The 21700-nt window shown below is 40.2% G+C and overlaps 1 protein-coding gene across 22 annotated transcripts in view; it reads right to left on the reverse strand.

Annotated features, from left to right (window-relative positions):
• The window catches only part of DOCK9 (dedicator of cytokinesis 9), a 322440-nt gene that overhangs the window by 211839 nt on the left and 88901 nt on the right, over window positions 1-21700 (reverse strand). For 20 of the 22 annotated variants that reach the window (XM_037896327.2, XM_037896254.2, XM_037896349.2 and 17 more), the window contains exon 2: window positions 13331-13447. In XM_037896327.2, coding sequence (XP_037752255.1) covers window positions 13331-13447 — 117 coding nt within the window. Of the gene's footprint in view, window positions 1-13330; window positions 13448-18226; window positions 18877-21700 lie in introns of those variants that run through there. The other 2 variants (XM_043535024.1, XM_037896309.2) reach the window with 2 other exon arrangements.

Genomic DNA, 21700 nt, shown 5'->3' on the forward strand with positions numbered 1-21700 from the left:
GACCTCCACTATAACGCCCTCCTTTGTCATTTTGTTTCTAAGCTGACCAGTCCGAGTCTTTTAATTTCTCCTCATATGAAAGCTGTTCCATACCCTTAATGATTTTTGTTGCCTTTCTGTGTACTTTTTCGAATTCTAATACATTGTATATTGTTTTAGATACATCTCTACCCCGATATAACGCGGTCCTCGGGAGCCAAAAAATCTTACCGGGTTATAGGTGAAACCACGTTATATTGAACTTGCTTTGGCCTCGAGCATTTCCGTTAAAAATCAGCAAATCATTTTTGTTAGAACTAACACGGTGTATGCAGTAAATAAATCTGTTCTACAACAGTTAAATTGTATCTCCTTTCTTTAATTACAACAATAAGCTTTTATAAGCTTACTTAAAAGATACAGCGTATTAACAGCACAGGTACTAAACACTGCTAAATGCAACCATGTGGGCTGGGTTTCATCATACATAAATTGTTTGGTCTGCATGTAATGCTCAGGAAAATGCAAAATTCACATAAAATATCAAAACGCTTTTAATTACACATCCTTACAAATTGTTGTAAAAAAGGATTTTGGTATTTTAGCAAATAGGAGCATGGGCCACTTTGTCACTTAGCCAACTATGTTATACGTAGATTGTTAAGTAATATGAACTGTTAACTATTAAATAGTTTGAAAACATTTTGGAGATGGGAGTTTTTACTTATAGAAAAGGTTAAAATGAAGCTAAAAAAGGTAAAGTAATCAGGTTTTAGAGACATTGATAAAATGGTAAATACCTTTTTTTGGTGTACAAGATGCTTTCTTATTTAAGATGCACCCCTTAAAATTTTTCTAATTTAAAAAAAAAAAACAAAAAAAAACTTGTTATCCTTTGTTGCTTCATGCTACTGCGAGCCTTCTTCTTTGCCAGGTCAATTATGGATTTTAACTGCAGTATTTGCAGTCTATCCACATCCTGGCTTTTTAGCCACTTAAGACCAATCTCTAACCCTGCAACCGCATCAGAAGCTTTGGGCGGTGGCTCCGAGGGTTCTTCATCACTATCCTCAGGGTTAGACACATTTTCTGAGGCACCAAGTGGTTGAGGGACAACATTATGAATTATATCTACATCTCTAAGTCGTTCATAGGTTGGACACATAGCATCCACCTCCATCCACTCTTGAACGTCAGCTATCCCACTTTGAGCCATAAGTTCCCTGTAAACTCGTTCTGCCTCTATGGCCTCTTCTGCCGTAAAAGCTTCGAAGTTGTTCTCATCTTTGTCTTCCTCATCTTGGTTGTCGCTGCTTTCAGTGACAAAAGCACTTTTGAGACCACGATACCAACATTTCTCTATCACTGATGGAGTGATTCCTAGCCAGGCTGTCTTGCCTAAGTTAAATACATCCAACAAATTCAATTTCTTGATTACATCTGTTATGCTACTGTTGTCCTCAACAATTTTCTTTACTAAGGCTTTACGATAGTTCATTTTAAATGTGGCTATAATGCCTTGACCAAGGGGCTGTACTTTGGACATTGTGTTCTTAGGAAGGTAGCTCACCTTTATCTTCCCGTCTTTGCTGGTTAAGGACTCAGCTGAGGGGTTGACAGACGGTACAGTTGTCAAGTGGGAGCAATGCCTTTGGCTCCAGGTTTTGTCTGCATAGGTGGCTCCGGACAGCTGGTACAAAATATTTATTAAACCATTCCTCGAAAACATCCGAGGTCATCCAGGCATTTTTTGAATGGAGATGAATGAAAGCAAATCCATATTCTTATGGTGGAAAGCCCTCGGTGACCTGGATTTGCCTATGCACAGAGGTTTAACTTTATGTGAACCAGTTTTATTCACGCAGAAAAGTATGGTTACTCTCTCTTTTATCACCTTAAAACCTTCAGCCTTTTGTTCTTCGGTCCTAGAAGCAAGTGTTCTATCCAGCAGCATATGGTAAAGTAAGCCAGTTTCATCAGCGTAATAGATTTGCTCCGAAGCATAGCCACCCTCGATGATGATCTTTTGTAACTCTAGCAGGTATTCATCACAAGCTTTTATATCTGCGGAGCACGTCTCTCCTGCAATTGTGACTTGCCAAATGCCATGATGCTTTTTAAAACGATTAAGCCATCCACTGCTAGCTTTAAATACGTTACCTTGATGTGCAGAAGCATCCTCGCCCGAGTGTCTAAAAATCGAGATCTTTCTTCAATTTCTCCTCTTGCTTCCTTATAAAGTCACCGGAAATTGGTGTGCCATCGGAGTGTTCTTGGGTAAACCACGTAAATGCTGCTCTATCCAGTTGGTTATCCTGGGCAGTTTTTAGGCGCTTCCTTTCCAGGTCTTCTCACTTTCATCCAGTTCAATGAGCATTGATCGTAATTTTTCCTCATCTTTGATCCACCCTCTTAATGTTGATTCCCCTACTCCTAGTTCTTTTGAGACCTTTGCTTGGCTCATTCCTGATTTCAGTCTGTCCAAAGCTTCCAATTTTTCTTTGACTGTCCATGCCTTTTGTTTCCGTGGCTGTGAACTACTTGCCATCACGTCAATGGTATTTTAATATTAACGCTAACAATTTTTTTAATTGTTTAGAAAATGTCAATGCAGAATTACAATGTTTCCAAAATACAACCAGTGAGACCACTTAAGCTTAGTCTATACTGCACACAATTTAGAAACAAGATTAAAATAGGCAGGAGAGAGGAGAACGCCTAATGGGACCATGGGCAGGCAACATACGTTTACCCCTGCCATCTCATTGTTGCACATTCGTTCCACCACTTGGATATAAGCACATTTGTACAGACAATGTACTGCAGGTATGTAATTTGCTGCAAGCCACATTTTCAGAGCTGAGGCGCCGACCACGGATGGTTTTGTAACAACTTTAAACTGGCAAGGCGGCAGCAGGTTAGTCAACGACAAAGTTAGACTGAACTCTCCTTTTTGATCAATTAGTCATGGTTATAAATACAAAGGCCGTTTAATTATAACAGCCGTTGAAAATTAGCTACCACCTCGCACACGGTTTTGTTGTCCACAAAACAAATTTAAATTTTCAATGGTTTTAAACTATCAACGGATTTAAACTGTCAATATTATAACTTTAATTAAGACTTGCAGACAAGACTGTTTTTTATGCAATGAAGATTGGAGTGAAAGTTTAAAAATGTTGTAAATGCGCTCGGCTTTGTGTTTTGACTTTCGATCCAAGGCAGGCTTGTAAAAACATACATACTGAATATGTACACGGTAATCATTAAATGTATAAAATGGGATTAAACAGAATAAAAGTACTGTATGTTGTAGACGAGACAGAAAACCATTTTTGCTTTACCGCGTTATATCCGAATTCCTGTTATATCAGATCGCATTATACCAGGGTAGAGGTGTATCAGGGGATATGATATGATGTATAAGCTCCACACTGGGGAACAAAGGGTTAAACGGGAAACTCTGGGCCCAAAAGGCCCCACCAAGCCGCACCTGCTGGATATGCGCACAATGGAAGCAAAGCTCAAAAGGCAGCGGCCCAGACCAGTCATCACAGACAGAGCAAGGGAGCAGTCCTACGCTGTTAGCTCCTGCAGACAGGCTGCAGGAGCTCCACTCTGCCTGGAGCTGACCCCACTTTGGCAGACAGATGCCAAAGGCCCCTATAGAGACCGGAAGAGTAGGCTGAAACTGATGGGGAAGAGCATCCAGATATCTACCAAAGAGAACCTTCACACTTGGTGAATCCATAAGAAGACTCTGCTGTAACTTTGGAGGGGAAGAGGCTGTGGTAGGAAATGACCCAGGGAGCAGGTTTGGCAGGTGTCCACCTCAGGCTGAATATCTAACTGCCAGGCACAGGACCCTGGGTCAGAAACCAGTAGAGCATGGTGGATCTGGGTTCCCCTACCACCAGCCCCACAGACTCTCACTACTGGGTGGCGCTGCTGGGCACAGACACTGAACCCCTCAACAGGTGACCAGAACTGCATGCAGTATTCAAGATGTGGGAATACCATGGATTTACATAGTGCCATTATGATATTTTCTGTCTTATCCCTTTCCTAATGGTTCCTAACATTGCTAGTTTTTTTTGACTGCCACTGCACATTGAGATGTTTTCAGAGAACTATCTACGATGACTCCAAGATCTTTCTTGAGTAGTAACAGCAAATTTAGATCCCATCATTTTGTCGGTATCGTTGGAATTATATTTCTCAGGGTGTATCGTTTTGCACTGACCAACACTGAACTTCATCTGCTATTTTCTTGTTCAGTCACCCAGTTTTGGAAGATCCTTTTGTAATTCTTTACAGTCAGTTTTGGACTTAACTATCCTGAGTAATATTGTACCATCTGAAAACTTTGCCGTCTTGCTGTTAGCCCCTTTTTCCAAATCATTTATATGTTGAACAACATTGGTCCCACTACAGATCTTCGGGGGACCCCACTATTCATCTCTTTCCACTGTAAAAACTGACCATTTATTCCTACCCTTTGTTTCCCATCTTTTAACCAGTTACTGATGCATCAGAGGACCTTCCCTTTTATCCCATGATTCTTTTCCTTGCTTAGGAGTCTTTGGTGTGGGACCTTGTCCAAGGCTTTCTGGAAGTCCAAGTATATTATATGCATTAGATCACCTTTGTCCACGTTTGTTGACACCCTCAAAGAAGTCTAATAGATTGGTGAGGTATGATTTCCCTTTACAAAAGCCATGAGGAGTCTTCCCCAACATATCGTGTTCATCTCTATCTGATCATTCTGTTCTTTACTATAGTTTCAACCAATTTGCCTGATACGGACGTTCAATTAACCAGCCTAAAATTGCCAGCATTGTCTCTAGAACCTCTTTTAAAAATTGGCTTTACATTGGCTATCCTCCAGCCATTTGATACAGAAGCTGATTTAAGCAATAGTTTACTACCACAGTTAGTAGTTCTGCAATTTGAGTTCCTTCAGAATATTCTCAATATATGGTATTAGTGACTTCTTACTCTTCAATTTATCAATTTGTTCCAAAACCTCCTCTACTAATACCTCAATCTGGGACAGTTCCTCAGATCTGTCACCTTAAAAACAATGTCTCAGGTGTGGGAATCTCCCTGACATCCTCTGCAGTGAAGACGACACAAAGAATTAATTCACTGCCTTCAAACAGTAAATACTATCAAGGAAATTAAAAGTATACAAAAAGAAAAGGAGTACTTGTGGCACCTTAGAGACTAACCAATTTATTTGAGCATAAGCTTTCGTGAGCTACAGCTCACTTCATCGGATGCATACTTTGGAAAGTGTAGAAGATCTTTTTATACACACAAAGCATGAAAAAATACCTCCTCCCACCCCACTCTCCTGCTGGTAATAGCTTATCTAAAGTGATCACTCTCCTTACAATGTGTACAATAATCAAGTTGGGCCATTTCCAGCACAAATCCAGGGTTTAACAAGAATGTCTGGGGGGGGGGGGGGGTGTTAGGAAAAAACAAGGGGAAATAGGTTACCTTGCATAATGACTTAGCCACTCCCAGTCTCTATTCAAGCCTAAGTTAATTATATCCAATTTGCAAATGAATTCCAATTCAACAGTTTCTCGCTGGAGTCTGGATTTGAAGTTTTTTTGTTTTAATATAGCAACTTTCATGTCTGTAATCGCGTGACCAGAGAGACTGAAGTGTTCTCCGACTGGTTTATGAATGTTATAATTATATGCCATCACGTGCCAGCAATGCCCCTCTGCCATGTACATTGGTCAAACTGGACAGTCTCTACGTAAAAGAATCAATGGACACAAATCAGATGTCAAGATATGAGTCAACAGTGTGCCCTTGTTGCCAAGAAGGCCAATGGCATTTTGGGCTGTATAAGTAGGGGCATTGCCAGCAGATCGAGGGACGTGATCGTTCCCCTCTATTCGACATTGGTGAGGCCTCATCTGGAGTACTGTGTCCAGTTTTGGGCCCCACACTACAAGAAGGATGTGGAAAAATTGGAAAACGTCCAGCGGAGGGCAACACAAATGATTAGGGGACTGGAACACATGACTTATGAGGAGAGGCTGAGGGAACTGGGATTGTTTAGTCTACGGAAGAGAAGAATGAGGGGGGATTTGATAGCTGCTTTTAACTACCTGAAAGGTGGATCCAAAGAGGATGGATCTAGACTATTCTCAGTGATAGCAGATGACAGGACAAGGAGTAATGGTCTCAAGTTGCAGTGGGGGAGGTTTAGGTTGGATATTAGGAAAAACTTTTTCCCTAGGAGGGTGGTGAAACACTGGAATGCGTTACCTAGGGAGGTGGTGGAATCTCCTTCCTTAGATATTTTTAAGGTCAGGCTTGACAAAGCCCTGGCTGGGATGATTTAGTTGGGATTGGTCCTGCTCTGGGCAGGGGGTTGGACTAGATGGCCTCCAGAGGTCCCTTCCAACTCTGTTATTCTATGATTCTACAATTCTATGAAAAGCAACTTTGCCTCTCATGGAATTGACACCTCTTCACCAATTATTGGGAGTGAACTACATCCACCCTGATTGTATCGGCCCTGTCAACACTGGTTCTTCACTTGTGAGGTAACTCCCTTCTTTTCATGTGTCAGTATAATAATGCCTGCATCTGTAATTTTCACTCCAGGCATCTGAAGTGAGTTTTACCCATGAAAGCCTATGCCCAAATAAATCTGTTTGTCTTTAAGGTGCCACCGGACTCCTCGTTTTTGTGGATACAGACTAACATGGCTCTCTTAACTGCATTGCCTCAGGAACGGGACCTGAGCATCTTTTGACAGCTCATTGTGTAGCTGCCACCAAATAACACAAACAAGATGGTAAAATACATTAGAAACAGGATGGAGAATATGGAAAAATATAACACCATTAGTTAAATCAATGTGGCCTCATTTAGAATACAGTGTGTGTGTTACCAGGCACTGCATCTCAAGAAGGAGGGTTCAAAGAAGGGGAGAAATGATTAAGGGCTGGGGGAATAAATCAGTGAAGAAACTGAAAAGAATAGGTTTAATTTAGAAAGCAGACAAATAAGAGAGGACATGATAAAAATACATAAAATAATGAATGGTATAGAGAAGACAGATCAGGAGCTTCTGTTCTCCCTGTCTCATAACACAACAGCAAAGGGACTTTCAATGACATTGAAATGTGGCAAATACAAAACCGATCGAAGGAAATTAATTTAATTTACTTTTACACAATACATAAGCTATTGAATTCACTGCTTGGTATGTTGTTGAGGCCAAGAATTTAAATAGATTCAAGAAGGGATTGACATTTATGCAGATAAGAATATTTAGAGAGTTACCGTTGTTAATGCTAATACATTTTGGAAGAGATGAAATCTCATGCTTCCAAGTATAGGCCAATCTCCAACAACAAGGCACTGGGAGATTTCTTACACCTTCCTTTGAAGAACCTGATACTGGCCACTGTCAGACACAGAACAGTGGTCTAGATCAGAGGTTCTCCAACTGTGGTGCCTGGACCCTGGAGAATACTCACATGTAAACTGAGGTGGTGGCCTTGGGGAGAATAGGGTGTAGATGGGAAGGGGCAGTGGGGTGAGAAGAGGGGGTGGGGGGAATTTGGGACATGCAGGGCTGTGGCGGCCAGAGAAAGAGGCGACTTTCCCCAGCTCCAGGGCTGTGGCTGCTGCAGCAGGGGAGAGAGAGCACAGCCATTGCATTAGAAAGGTAAGACTACTGATATTAAAGAGTTGTGTGCTTTTATCTGTAGAACAAAAAAATGTTAATTATTAAGTTTTTTTTATATAGCACTTTTATCCAAAGCACTTTACAATAGTTAGCTAATGGTACAGACAACATTTGGAAAGATCATTAAGTGGACTGCAAAGACCCTCAGCAATTTTCAAGTAGTCCACGGAAAAAAAAGTTTGAGAACCACTGGTCTAGATGGATCATGTGTCTGATCCAGTGTGGCAGATCTTCTGTTCCCATCTTCCCTATTCTATTTCTCAGTTTAAAAGGCTCTTTTGCTAACACACAGCACTGCCAGATCTAGCATGAAGTACTACTGGATATTGTAGGGGGAGCCAAAGAAGTGCTCAGCTACTATGCTAATTGACAGGTGCTGTGTAAGGAGACACAGATGGTCTAAGATTTCCTTCATATGGTGGTCTGATGTAACTGACACCTGAGGGTGTCTACACCATAGCTGGGAGTCAGCCTCCTAGGCCAGATAGACAGACTTGCACTAGCTCAGCTCAAGTTAGAGCACTCAAAATAGCAGTATGGATATTTCAGAGTAGCAGCTGTGTTAGTCTGTATCCGCAAAAAGAAAAGGAGTACTTGTGGCACCTTGGAGACTAACCAATTTATTTGAGCATAAGCTTTCGTGAGCTACAGCTCACTTCATCAGATCCGATGTAGCTCACGAAAGCTTATGCTCAAATAAATTTGTTAGTCTCTAAGGTGCCACAAGTCCTCCTTTTCTTAGTATGGATATTGTGGCACTGCTTGCAGCTCAGGCTAACGACCTGAGTTCAGACACAGGAGATCGAGTGGGTTCAAGTTGGGGTGGCTAGCCCAAGCTACTGCATGTGCCACAATGTGCATACAGCTATTTTTAGCATGCTAGCTAAAGCCAAGCTAGCGCAAGTCTGTCTTCCCGGGCTTGGAGGTTTGCTCCCAGATGCAGTGTAGACACACCCTTTAGCAGTTTTCTGATGGGATTTGACCCTGGAATCCTAAGGAAAGGAGAGACCCTAAGACCTTACTGTCACTTTGTTCTCAAAAGGAAGACTAAAGAGGTCATGTTTCTCAAACAGCAGATTGGATACTCTGGCCTAAATTTCTTAGGATGGGCCAAGAGGTCTGAAATTAAGAGTGTAAGAAAGACAAAACTGTTCTAACTGACCTAACCACAACTCTCAAAGAATGCTTGGAGAAATGCTCTTAAAATTGGTTTCACTTCTCTATATTGCTCCTTCGGGAGGTGGTCCAAGAAGGAGATTCCTACTCCAGGAATACAATTTACTTGAACATTTGCCTCCTCACGGTTAGCAATCTGAATGGTCAGAACAGCATAAAAATATGCCTTGCAATGAAGGAAACCCAATTTTTTTGGTCCTTCTGAAGCTGTCACATAGGAAGAACTGCTAATTTTGGTCTTTTTTAATGTAGAAGAGTGTGCAGGCACCAATGCAGGCCAGATGAAAAATCTGAATTCCTGCTTTAGCACATGGTATTAGTGTGATGGTGTGGTTAAGCGTCATGATGGCAGCAGTCTAGAATTTGGAAAGAAGTGTATCATTCACAGCCAAGTGATCTTTGTTTTAGGATTTTCCTGATTTAGCGTTTTTGGTCTTGTGAAGAAATATAGTTGAGCAAACTTTAACGTTTTGTGTGATATTGTATAGAATACTAGAGCTAATGAAACAGAAAAAAAGGTAGAGCAGCTGCATACTGCAGATGAACAGAGCAATGGTTCTGAAGCCAACTACTTACAGAAGTAGAAGTATGGGTCTTTGGGACTACTGTCCCTTACATAACTTGCACCAAACACTTAGCTGTCTGAACATGCATGAGGCCCCCCAACAATCACGGCTTTCAAAATAGCCTGCAGCTCACTGAACCAGAGGGACATGCTTCCCAGAATGGGGATCTGTAGAGAACTCTTAGTGGAGAAGCATGGATTTGTTCCCATATTGCTCCTGGGAATAAAGGGGCATATGACAGAAGATACTAGAAAAGCACAACTGGGTCCAATAATTTTCAGTGAACCTCCAGATAAGCTATTAAATAGGCTACAGAATAAATGGGAAAAAAATGTCAAAAGTTAGTAGAATATAGGACTATTGGCGCTCTCAGATAAATAGTAATGATTGCCAAATTTGAATGTAAAAAATATGTTTATTTTCACCTACTTGGTTGGCAGTTCTGGTCCCTAAATGTAATACAATAGTTTCATATGGAGAGAGAACAGTATCCCACAGCTGGTGACGATATACACTGTAAAAGCTTCTTATAAAAAAACCCAAATTCCTCTCAATAGAACCACCATAAATCCACACATAGGACAAAAAACCTTAGACTGCAGGAGGGTAATACTGGTGGAGGACCTTTGGAAGTCACCATTACAGACCAGTCAGTTTAACTTCAGTACCCACAAAAAGATATTGGAGCAAATAATTAAGCAATCAATTTGCGAACACCTAGAAGATAAGGTGATAAGTAACAGTCAGCATGGATTTGTCAAGAACAAATTGTGTCAAACCAACCTAAGAGCTTTATTTGGCAGGATAACAAGCCTTGTGGATAGGAGGTAGCAGTAAATGTGGTACTGTATATCTTGACGTTAGTAAGGCTTTTGATACTGTGGGATTGTCTACACTGGCACTTTACAGCACTGCAACTTTCTCCAACAGGGGTGTTAAAAAACACACCCCTGAGCGCTGCAAGTTTCAGAGCTGTAAAGTGCCACTGTAGACAGTGCACCACCACTGGGAGACGCGCTCCTAGTGGTGGTAGCCATTCCCCTAGCTGAGGTGGTTTTTTTTAGAGTGCTGGGAGAACTCTCTCCCAGCCCTATGCTGCAACTACACAAGCCATGTTAAAGCACTGCCATGGCAGCGCTTTAATATTGCCAGTGAAGAGATGCCTTGTCACACATGACCATCTCAAACAAACTAGGGAAATGCAACCTAGATGGAGCTTGTCAAGGTTCCTTCCCCACTCTGAACTCTAGGGTACAGATGTGGGGACCTGCATGAAAACCTCCTAAGCTTACTTTTACCAGCTGAGGTTAAAACTTCCCCAAGGTACAAACTATTTTACCTTTTGCCCTTGGACTTCCACTGCCACCACCAAATGTCTAACCAGGTTTATTTTTGAGAAAGCGTTGTTTGGAAACGTCTTTCCCCCCACAATCCTCACCAAAACTTTGTACCCCCTTCCTGGGGAAGGTTTGATAAAAATCCTCACCAATTTGCATAGGTGAACACAGACGCAAACCCCTGGATCTTAAGAACAATGAAAAAAGCATTCAGTTTCATACAAGAAGAATTTTAATAGAAGAAACAGTAAAAAGAATCACCTCTGTAAAGTCAGGATGGTAAATACCTTACAGGGTAATTAGATTTAAAACAGAGAATCCCTCTAGGCAAAACCTTAAGTTACAAAAAGACACAAAAACAGGAATATCCATTCCATTCAGCACAGTTTATTTTCTCAGCCATTTAAAGAAATCATAATCTAACGCATATCTAGCTAGATTACTTACTAAATTCTAAGACTCCATTCGTGTTCTGTCCCTGGCAAAAGCATCACACAGACAGACCCAGACCCTTTGTTTCTTCCCCCTCCAGTTTTGAAAGTATCTTGTCTCCTCATTGGTCATTTTGATCAGGTGCCAGCGAGGTTATCCTAGCTTCTTAACCCTTTACAGGTGAAAGGGTTTTTCCTCTGGCCAGGAGAGATTTTAAAGGTGTTTACCCTTCCCTTTATATTTATGACAGAGCTACTATCAGGTGGATGCATAACTGGTATGAAAACCATTCCCTGAGAGTAGTTATCAGTGGTTCACTGTTAAGCTGGAAGAGCATATCAAGTAGGGTCCCACAGGGATCAGTTCTGGGTCCAGTTGTGTTCAATATCTTCATCAGATTTAAATAATGGCATAGAGAGTACACATAAAGTTTGTGGACAATATCAAGCTGGGAGGGGTTGCAAGTGCTCTGGAAGATAGGATTCAAATTCAAAATTATCTGGACAAACTGGAGAAATGGTCTGAAGAAAATAGGATGAAATTCAGTAAGGACAAATGCAAAGTACTCCACTTAGGAAGGAACAATCAGTTGCGCACATACAAAACGGAAAATGACGGCCTAGGAAGGAATACTGCAGAAAGGGATCTGGATGTCATCGTGGATCACCAGGTAAATCTCCATCAACAGTGTAACTGTTGCAAAAAAAGCAAACATCATTCTGGGATGTATGAGCAAGAGCGTTGTAAACAAGACACAAGAAGTAATTCTTCTGCTCTACTTCACGCTGATTAGGCCTCACCTAGAGTATTGTGTCCAATTCTGTGTGTCACATTTCAGGAAAGGTGTGGACAAATTCGAAAAAGTCCAGAGAAGAGCGATAAAAATGATTAAAGGGCTAGAAAACTTGACCTATGAGGGAAGACTGAAAAAATGGGGTTTGTTTAGTCTGGAAAAGAGAAGCCAGAGGGGACAAAAACAGATTTTAAGTACATAAAAGGTTGTTACAAGGAGGAGGGAGAAAAATTATTCTCTTTAACCTCTGAGGAAAGGACAAGAAGCAATGGGCTTAAATTGCAGCAAGGGCAGTTTAGGTTGGACATTAGGAAAAATTTCCTGCCAGGTTGGTTAAGCACTAGAACTTACCAGGGAGGCTGTGGAGTCTCTGTCATTGGAGGTTTTTAAGACCAGGTTAGACAAACACCTATCGGGGATAGTCTAGATAATATTTAGTCCTGCTATGAGTGCAGGGGACTGGACTTGATGACCTCTTGAGGTCCCTTCCAGTCCTATGATTGTACTCTTTTTCTCTAGTTATGTATATGGTTTTACTTTTAGAAAACATTTATTGGCTACTATGCTCTCTACACAAAACTTATGACATCTAAAGAAAAAAATTATAGAGATAAAACATTCATATATAGGTCTCTGTAGTGCCTCTCTCTGCTCAATGGTAACTTACTCCTTTTGCAAAAGAGAATCTCCATGTATTGTACACAGTGTTGCCAATTTTCCTGATTACATCACAAAAGCCACAACATTTGGTGTTTTTTCTTAAAAGCCTGAGCCTCTGGAGCCTTGTGATTAGATGAGAATCTCAGCTTTCATTAAAAAAGAAAATTTGTATCTTTCATTGTTATGGAGAAAAGCTTGAAAATGTGACCCAACTGTACCTAAGGAGTAAAAAACCAGACAGCAAATAACAAACACAAATTTTATTTAAGTTATGATTTTTAAACTAGTCATGATATTTTGGGTCCAACAGACAGCACCTAATCTAGCAGCTACATAAAAAAACTAAAGGTATCTAGGAAGTTTTAAAAAGCAATAAGGGCTGCCACTGTCTGACCAGCTGCCTCTCAAGTGGAAAGCAAGCTCCTCCTGTATCCTGAAAGAATGGTGGAGTTGTGTCAGTACTTCATCAGTCTGCACTAGAAAAATCAGGCAAAATAAAGACCAAAAAAAAAAAAAAAGACGCATGAATATCCAGCTGATAGAAAGATCCTTAGTTTTAGAAATGTAATACTGTACTTAATGGTTTTTCCATTCATCTACTACAGTGTCATGTCTGTAACGTTACTAATAAAATTTTGTGAAATTGAAGTTAAATAATTACCTGAAAGTCATCATAGGGGAAAAGTAGCATCTCACGTAACGCATCATTTAAAATTTGTGTTTTCTTCTGAACAATGACATTTTCGTAGTCTATTGGCTCAATTAGCTTTGGTTTTGCCTAGAAAATGAATAGAAAAGATACTCTTAAATACACTGTGAAAAAATTACAATTCTGTACTCATTTATCTGTATAAAATTGCTGTATAAAAAGCTACTTGACAACTGACTTCAGGTATCACAAATTTGCAGCATTCAAAACTAGGAATTTAAAAAAAAATCACATTACACAATACAGTTGAACTATAATGACTAACAATTATACATAAATACGCTGATTTGTGTAAGAGGTAAGACACAAAAAGTGTCTGGAAAAGGGAGGACAGAGTGGAGACTATGGCAATACACACTGTGGCAATACTCATTTAGGGTATGTTTTCACTGAATAGTTAGCCTGGACTCTTACCCAGATGTTGCCCTTAACCTGGCTACCAATCACACACAAAAACCTCTGACCTGGGTTTAGTGGTGCTTTAAACCTGTTCTAGATGGCACCCCTGGTTGGTATAGACTTGAAACCGGGTTGTGCTTTAACCTGGGCTGGTAAACCACCTGCTTTGCAATGCAGATGCAGGCTAAATCAACATGGGTGCTGATACTCCTTCAATGCCATCCCACAATTTCGCTGGACCATATTTTCTTTCACTCTACCTACTCCCCTCTTCTGCACTGGAAGACTTCTTCCAGTTTATATACAGCAGTTTGGCATTTAAACCCTACACTGCATGTGGCCTGCTACATTTCTACTGAAATTTCAGAGTACTTGAACAGTGATGCAATCTGAGAAGTCATCCTCTCAGTGCAATGTTAGCTGGCCAGATGCAGACACCAGGGTTCCGGTGTGCCTCTGGATGAGGTAAGCTAAGACCTAAAATTTGAACACATTTATCTGAAATCAGACAATCAGCCAAACCTTGGGTGGATTACTTAATGAGTTTGCTAACTAAGAACATTCCCACATAGGTCCCAGAAACAACAACAAAGTTCTCCAACAATACATTGCATAAAATTCATAGAGTAACCCAGTTCAGGACATTGCAAAGAGACCTGGGATATCCCTCCAGAAGTCCTAGCATCTCACATGGGTAAGTACAGCACCAGTATGGACACAGCCACACATCTGGCACAAATAGGGGTTTGCAGCAGGGATGTGCAACCCAGACTAGATTAACCCAGGCACCAATCATCCAGATTAACTCTGCAGTGAAGACATCGCCTTAGAATCACATGCAACTTCAAGGGGACACACGCAGTTTTTGCCAAATCCACAGGTTTGATTACAGCTACAGCCACTCTGCCTAGTAATATTATAGTACGCCTGTTACAGAGAATCTATCTTGAGGATTTGGTTTGGTTTTTAAAGAAAGTTAGTATTCAATGTGACCATTAAGTGTTTATAATTAAAGGCTTACCCACATGGAGAGACTGAACAGCACAGCTGTAGCAAAATATTTACTCTGCTATAGATATGTTCACGTAACACATATCCCTACCCCAATTAGACACTATACTGGAATAAACTAATTTTTATTCCAGAATAGAGCATTCACACAAGGGAGTTATACCAGTATAGCTAGCTATAGCAATTCCAGTCAATTTCCCAGTGTAGAGACACCCTAATTTTTAATAAGTTTAACTTGGTGCTTTGGGTCAAATGTAGGGTTTTAGAATAATCAGGAAGATTAGGCTCCAATCAGAGCACTTCCACATCTGATTCCTACTTGGAAAAGTCTGAGTAGTATTAAAACACATGATAATTAATACTTGATTAATTACTCGGGGGGAAGGATAGCTCAGTGGCTTGAGCATTGCCCTGCGAAACCCAGGGTTGTGAGGGCAATCCTTGAGGGCGCCATTTAGGGATCTGGGGCAAAAATTGGGGATTGGTCCTGCTTTGAGCAGGGGGTTGGATTAGATGACCTCCTGAGGTCCCTTCCAACCCCGATATTCTATGATTAATATGAAATCTGTAAATTAGTATCTCTGTTGATGCTAAGTTATTCCAGTCTGTCATGCTGAAATGTGAAGCATACTGTTGTTTACATTTTGAAAAGTCTTGTGTGCAATCAAATAATCTAGAAAATGTTGAATGTAACCTCAAATTCTGCAGAACAATGTTAAATTTGGATTGAGATTTAAGATTTCCTTGCATCAGTTAAACTGAAATACCACAGTAATATAACATACAAATAATGGAGACAGTGACAATTACAAAAGTTTTTTCTGTGGACAGCACCTTAATTTGCTAATACTTACTACATGTGCTCAGTAATTTACTCCTTGATTAGACCAACTAAGGTCAATAGAACTAATCTGGAAGTAAATTTCTACTCAACATCAGTACAGATGGCAGAATCTGGCCCTTGCTGAAAAATTAGCTGCATAAAATGGGAATCGCCTATTTCTCTAATTTTTTTTCTTCATCTAATAACCATTTAAAATCCTATATCCTACTATTTACAATACTAAACCTATGAAGTGATTATTGCTGATCATCAAGGTGAGTAAAGGTAGTATGTTGTTTTTTCTTTCAAGAATGAAGCAGATTAGTCAAATTTTGATAATAAATCTCTGTACTTGGAAGGCTTTATCCAGGAAAGGTTACCAGCGTCCACATGCTTAGATTATAAATTACTCAGAAGTTACTTCAGATAGTCTAATATCTACCACATGGTAACATTCCCAGTAAGTAAATATTAGAATATTGAAGGGAGTTCAAAAGGCAACAAAATGATAAATTTGGAAAATAAGACTCATCAGGAGAGATTACATGAATTGGGTATGCTTAGTCAACAGAAAAAGAAAAAGCAATTGTTTACAAATATGTTGGAACAATGATATAACAAATGAGAACTAACTTTTCCTTTCTATTTGTAGAGCACAGCATGCTTAGTTCAACAAGACCAGAACAATAATAAAGGAATGCACATGCAATGTACAAGGGAGAGTTTAGTTTAAAAATTAGGGTAAACATTTTAACATACGATAAAGCGACATATATATAAATGTTATTTAAAGTCAAATATTTAAAGTTAGGAAATAGGAAATTTACAGTGACCTGTGGAATCTAATTTTGACACCTTGTGCAGACACTAAATAAGACAGGGGTCACCAGGGAAGTAAGGGGACTATGGGTGCGTAACTGAAGACGGTTTCATTTGCAAATGCACAAGAGAGACAGAATTAAGGTTGCATGACCAACCTTAAGTTTCACATTTCTAAACTTTCAGTATTTGATTTTGCAACTAAAATAAATGTTCTTTTAATGTAACGCAATTTCCTAGGTGTGTTTTGTTTGTTGTTAAGGAAAACAAGTAAAAACAACATACATACCCCATCATGCATGGTTCAGCGTTCAAACCTGTCTGATCTTCACCACATCAACACATTTGATTGCTACCACTGAGCTACAAGACTAACTATGCTAGTTAGCAGCAAGAGAGAGCTGTTATTCCAGAATGCAAAACTATGCTCTTAAGTGTTCCCAGCCTCTGTTTGCCAGAAGATGGGAACAGGCATCAGCGGATGGATCACTTGATGATTACGTGTTCGGTTCACTCCCTCTGAAGCACCTCACATTGGCCTCAGTTGGAAGTCAGGATACTGGGCTAGGTGGACCACTGGTCTGACCTAGTATGGCCGTTATGTTCTTATACAGTATAAATGGGGATGGACTGCTGGATCCTGATGCTGCATCCACTTGGCTCACTCTCCTACTTCCTACCCAAAGCTGGGGGAGCTTTCCTGCCCTGTATTGTGCCCCCATGGGGTGGGGGTAACCGCTAGATTAGATGAAGTGCCCAGTTTTGGCTTCTTTCTTGCACAAGCAAGAGAATGGAACAAACCATTTTAAAAAATTTTGCTATCAGCAAAAACTGAATGAAATTTCAAGGTATGAAGAAAAACAAATCACTTCTCTAGCCACCGGATTTCCCCTGCTTATATCAAAACTTGCTGCAAAACAATAAAGGTGCAAGAACGTCCCAAAGAAAAGGACGCAAGACTCTTTTTATAATGGAAAGTGATGGGGAAACTAAATATAGGGGTCATAACCAGGTCCCCTATAACAAGAATATTTTAGCAATGGGAGAAGTTAACAGAACAGTACAATTACTTCCACTAGAGACATTCGAGAACGGACTATACATTCATCTATTACAGATTACTTAGAGGTAATAAAATTAACTGTCATAACTAAGCGGCTTGACTATATTAGTCAGCTTTTCCCCTTCATGTTCCAATTATTTCATTAATACTTCTACATAACAATGTTAGAGGAAAAAACAATTTATTGCTATTTTTTTATTCTAAATACACAGCCTTGTTAGGAAAGGATGAGAACATTGCAATAGGGACTGGATGCTGTTTCCCTGGCAGCTGATGTTCCTCTTCATTTTTTTCCTCCTGCCTCTCAAGTAGATGTGGCTGAACCAACTGGCTCAATGGAGGTGGCTTGATTTGTCTCTTTGGGAAGAGTGATCTAGCCCTTGTGACAGTCAATTAAGCAGGTTTTCTGGAGTAAAGTTGTACACCCCAGGGGATCAATAAGGCTGTGGCTGGTATGGGGTAGGAGTAATGCGGTAGAGGGCACATGGGCAGTACCAGGTAGGGTGGTCCCACTGAAGCTCAAACCTCTTTCTACTATGCCTCAGACTCTTCCCTTAAAACCCCTCCATGATTCCTAGTGAGCTAACCAGAGAAAGAACAGATCACAAGTGGGAGAGTGTTTTCTCCTCTTGCTGGACAGAGCAGAAATATATATCCTCTCAGGGAGGGGCAGTCCTATCACATGTACCCTTTGTATAAAGGAGGTAAATACAGAGTAAATAACCTTGCGTACCAGTGACTCCAATGCTGGTGGTTTGGCAATCATCTCTCTTCATTTTTGTAGTAGAGGTGACTCAGGGCTGAGCCCTCCAATAAGTCACTTGGGCACCATATAAAAGGTTTTAGTGACAAGAAACCAAGTGCCAAAGCAGTGGGTATGACGGAGGTAGTCCGTACAGAAGTGGAAAGTACCAACACTACAATAACAGAACACTGAGTTCTGTGGTTCCAGGTACCAAGGCACTTGGTGCCAGGGCTGATGCAGAGAGATCTGTACCAAGGGCTGATTTAGAGGATACCATATGTGCTGCCTTAGACATCAGTACCAGGATACAAGAATTGGCCTTCAGGCTTATGAGCCTTACAGGTATTAGCCCAAGATGAGCCATATAGCTGATGACCCTTCAGTGTCTTGCCAGATGCAGAAAAAGGTGACTTGCCCTTGGGCACATCTTTGGAGTGGTGCTCTTTTCAGCCCTTTAGATATCAATGCCCACACAGTAGCAGAAAACTGGGACCTCTGAGTGGATGTGGACCAGGAGTTCAGAGCAGAATCCCAGCTCTCTGGGACAGTGACTGGGAGACACTGAACCAATGTCTGAGGTGGCTTGCATGGACATCTCTAGAAGGAAAACGTTCAGCCTCACTTCCATCGCACTCTGGGTACGCTTGAAGAAAGAGAAATAGAAGGATCATTTCCTTCTCCAAGGAAAAGTGGGCACCAGGATTGAAAGAAAACCATGAAATATTTGTTGTACATATTTACTTCACAAAGTTTTTACCATTCTCAGAAATATACATATTTTGAATATATTGACATTAATGAAGACAAACTTTTTTTTTGGTTAAAGCATGTATGCTATTCGGGCACAGTGGTGCACGCCTATAATCCCAGCTACGTGGGAGGCTGAGGCTGGCGGATGGCTCAAGGGTTCTGGGCTATGGTGCGCTATGCCGATCGGGTGTCCAGTGCCACTGACAGCCTGGTCAGCGGGTGGCTGAAGGACTGGCTAGAACAACACGAATGATGTGTTGTGATCGGCGCTCTCTCTGTGAGGGCTGATGGACCAATCGATCAAGGTGATGTGTGCTAACTTACAGGCTTTCATAATAACTTCTACCTGTAAGGGCATATCTACACTCAGAAATACTTGCGCTAGTTCACACTGAGCTAGCCATACTAAACACAAACCTGCCTAGAGCCTGGGAGTACATTCTTGCTGCTTGCCCATGCTGCTGTGACTACACTACTGTTTTTAGAATGCTAGCTCAGTGACAACTACTGCAAGTATGCCTACTCAAGCTGGGAATCACAGCCCCAGATCCAAATATAGACATAGTCTAAGTCTTTTAAATACTTTGCACGAGCAGGGGAGGTTTAGAACCTTGTACCAAAAAAACAAGATGAGATACCAAAATGTTAATTAAAACAAATGCATCAAACTAAGAAAGCCACAAAATCAAGATTTGTGGTTGAAATGGTCATACTTCACCTTCTTGAGCTACACTATCACTGACAATTTAAACCAAGTTTGAATCTTCAGACTTCAAATAAACTAACCTACACCCACATTAAAATAGAAAATATGAAAGTGAGTGTTTTCTAAAAACAGTGTTCAATGCTTTCCAAAGCAACCCAATTTAAAAAGGTTACATTAAAAGCCAAAAGAGGAAAGCTATATCCAGAATCTTTGAATCTGTTTGCATATGCACTGTTTTATGGGAGATAATTTAGCTATTATGCTAACACACACAGTATGGGTAGCACTGTGTTTTATAAGCACAGAAAAAGGGTAGTTTCCCACACCTATTTTCTTCAATGCGGCCTGCTTTTCTTTCCATCGTCCCCTTCTTGACCCAGTCTGCCCTACATTTAATCTTCTCCTTCACTTTTTGCAGAAGGCCTATAAACACCAGTCCCCCAATCAAAATATGAAAAAAAGTTTTAGTATATTTAAAGTAAAAAATGTTAGACCAAAAAAATGTCTCTAATAAGATATGTGATGAAATCTTTTGCTGGCTGTGCCTTTGTGTTATGGACTACAGATAGGGTGTGGTATTTACTTAGTTGAGATAATTACTAACCATGTACTTCTGCCCAGAAGAATTGCTCATGTTTCTCCCTTTTTGGTCTTGTGCCTCCAGCATGAAATATGAAGGAAAAACTTCTAGCTCTTAAGACATTTTGCACTCTCAGGCAGCTATAGGGTCTCCTTCTTTGTGAACATTTGCATTGTTCACAATTATTACAGTGTTCTTCACTATTATACTTTTTAGTTCAGGATATCCCTGGAGCTACTTGCACTACAAAAATGAAAATCTTGTATTGATTGTATCTTTACAGATGAGGGAATCTCTTGCCTTGTAATTCAGATTTCCTGAAGATACATAAGATTTACATCACCCACCCCAATCTCCCCTCTGAGACTGGAGGACTAACTGATGACGTGAGGTGTTCTGTGCACACACTACAAAGAGCCATTTCTCTACTGCAGTTGTTCTGGAATTTACTTTTTGTTGTCTGCATTAACAAAAAAGGAGAAGGAAATGAGACTTTAATTTAGTATGTAAGATGTTTGGGGCTAACAAAACATTCTAGTCTCCTTAGGCATCTGAGGCTACAATATGCTAAGATGGACAGTGCCCTTGAACCAGCCTATAGGCAAAACAAAACAAAATAAAAAATAAAATAAAAAAAAATATACAATTATAAAAATCTTAAAAGCAAGAAGAGTTTTCCTGCATGGCTTGCACTTGAGAATCTTCGACCAATTTAAGCTCTTCAGGGCAGAGATCTTGGGTGAAATCCTGACCCAACTGAAGTCAACGGGAGTTTTGGCACTGACATAATGGAACCAGGAAAACCACCACTTGTCTTCACATTTGTCAGTAAGGCACATAAATCATAAAACTACAGTGTTTTTCTTTATCTGACTTTTACTGAACTGTCATTCATCCCTCTTTTAAAAGCTATTTGCTAGATTCAGAGATTCCACCTTCCTTACCCCTTGGTTCCTCTTATGGGGAGAATGTGCCTCCATAAAAGGAAAAACGTTCAGATGAAAGGTGGTGAGCCACGGTCCACCATTTTATGGTAAACCAATTTTAATTAGCTTCATTTATTTTTAGATGAGAAGAGAGCCACTGAATAGCATTCAAGAGTAGTAAGAAAGTTTATTTATTGTGAAATACATATGTGGCTTGTTAGGTATCTAAGTTTTTCGATACCCACTTATTTACTTTTACTACTGTATTTTCAGTGTGAAAGTTGATCTGAGATTGGGAGAAGGAGTTAGGAGGGTAAGAGGCAGCCATACTTAAAAATAACTATCACTGAAGGCTGGTTATTAGAATTATTCAGAAAATTTTTCCTCTTTAAATATGTACACATATAAATCGGCTAAATTATCAGAATCAGATACAAAATTTCCAAATTGGGAAATTATTGTATTCCTAGTTTGTAATGAATTAAATAGAAATGTAACAA

Source organism: Chelonia mydas, chromosome 1 (genome assembly GCF_015237465.2).
Source record: "Chelonia mydas isolate rCheMyd1 chromosome 1, rCheMyd1.pri.v2, whole genome shotgun sequence".
Taxonomy (NCBI): Eukaryota; Metazoa; Chordata; order Testudines; family Cheloniidae; genus Chelonia; species Chelonia mydas.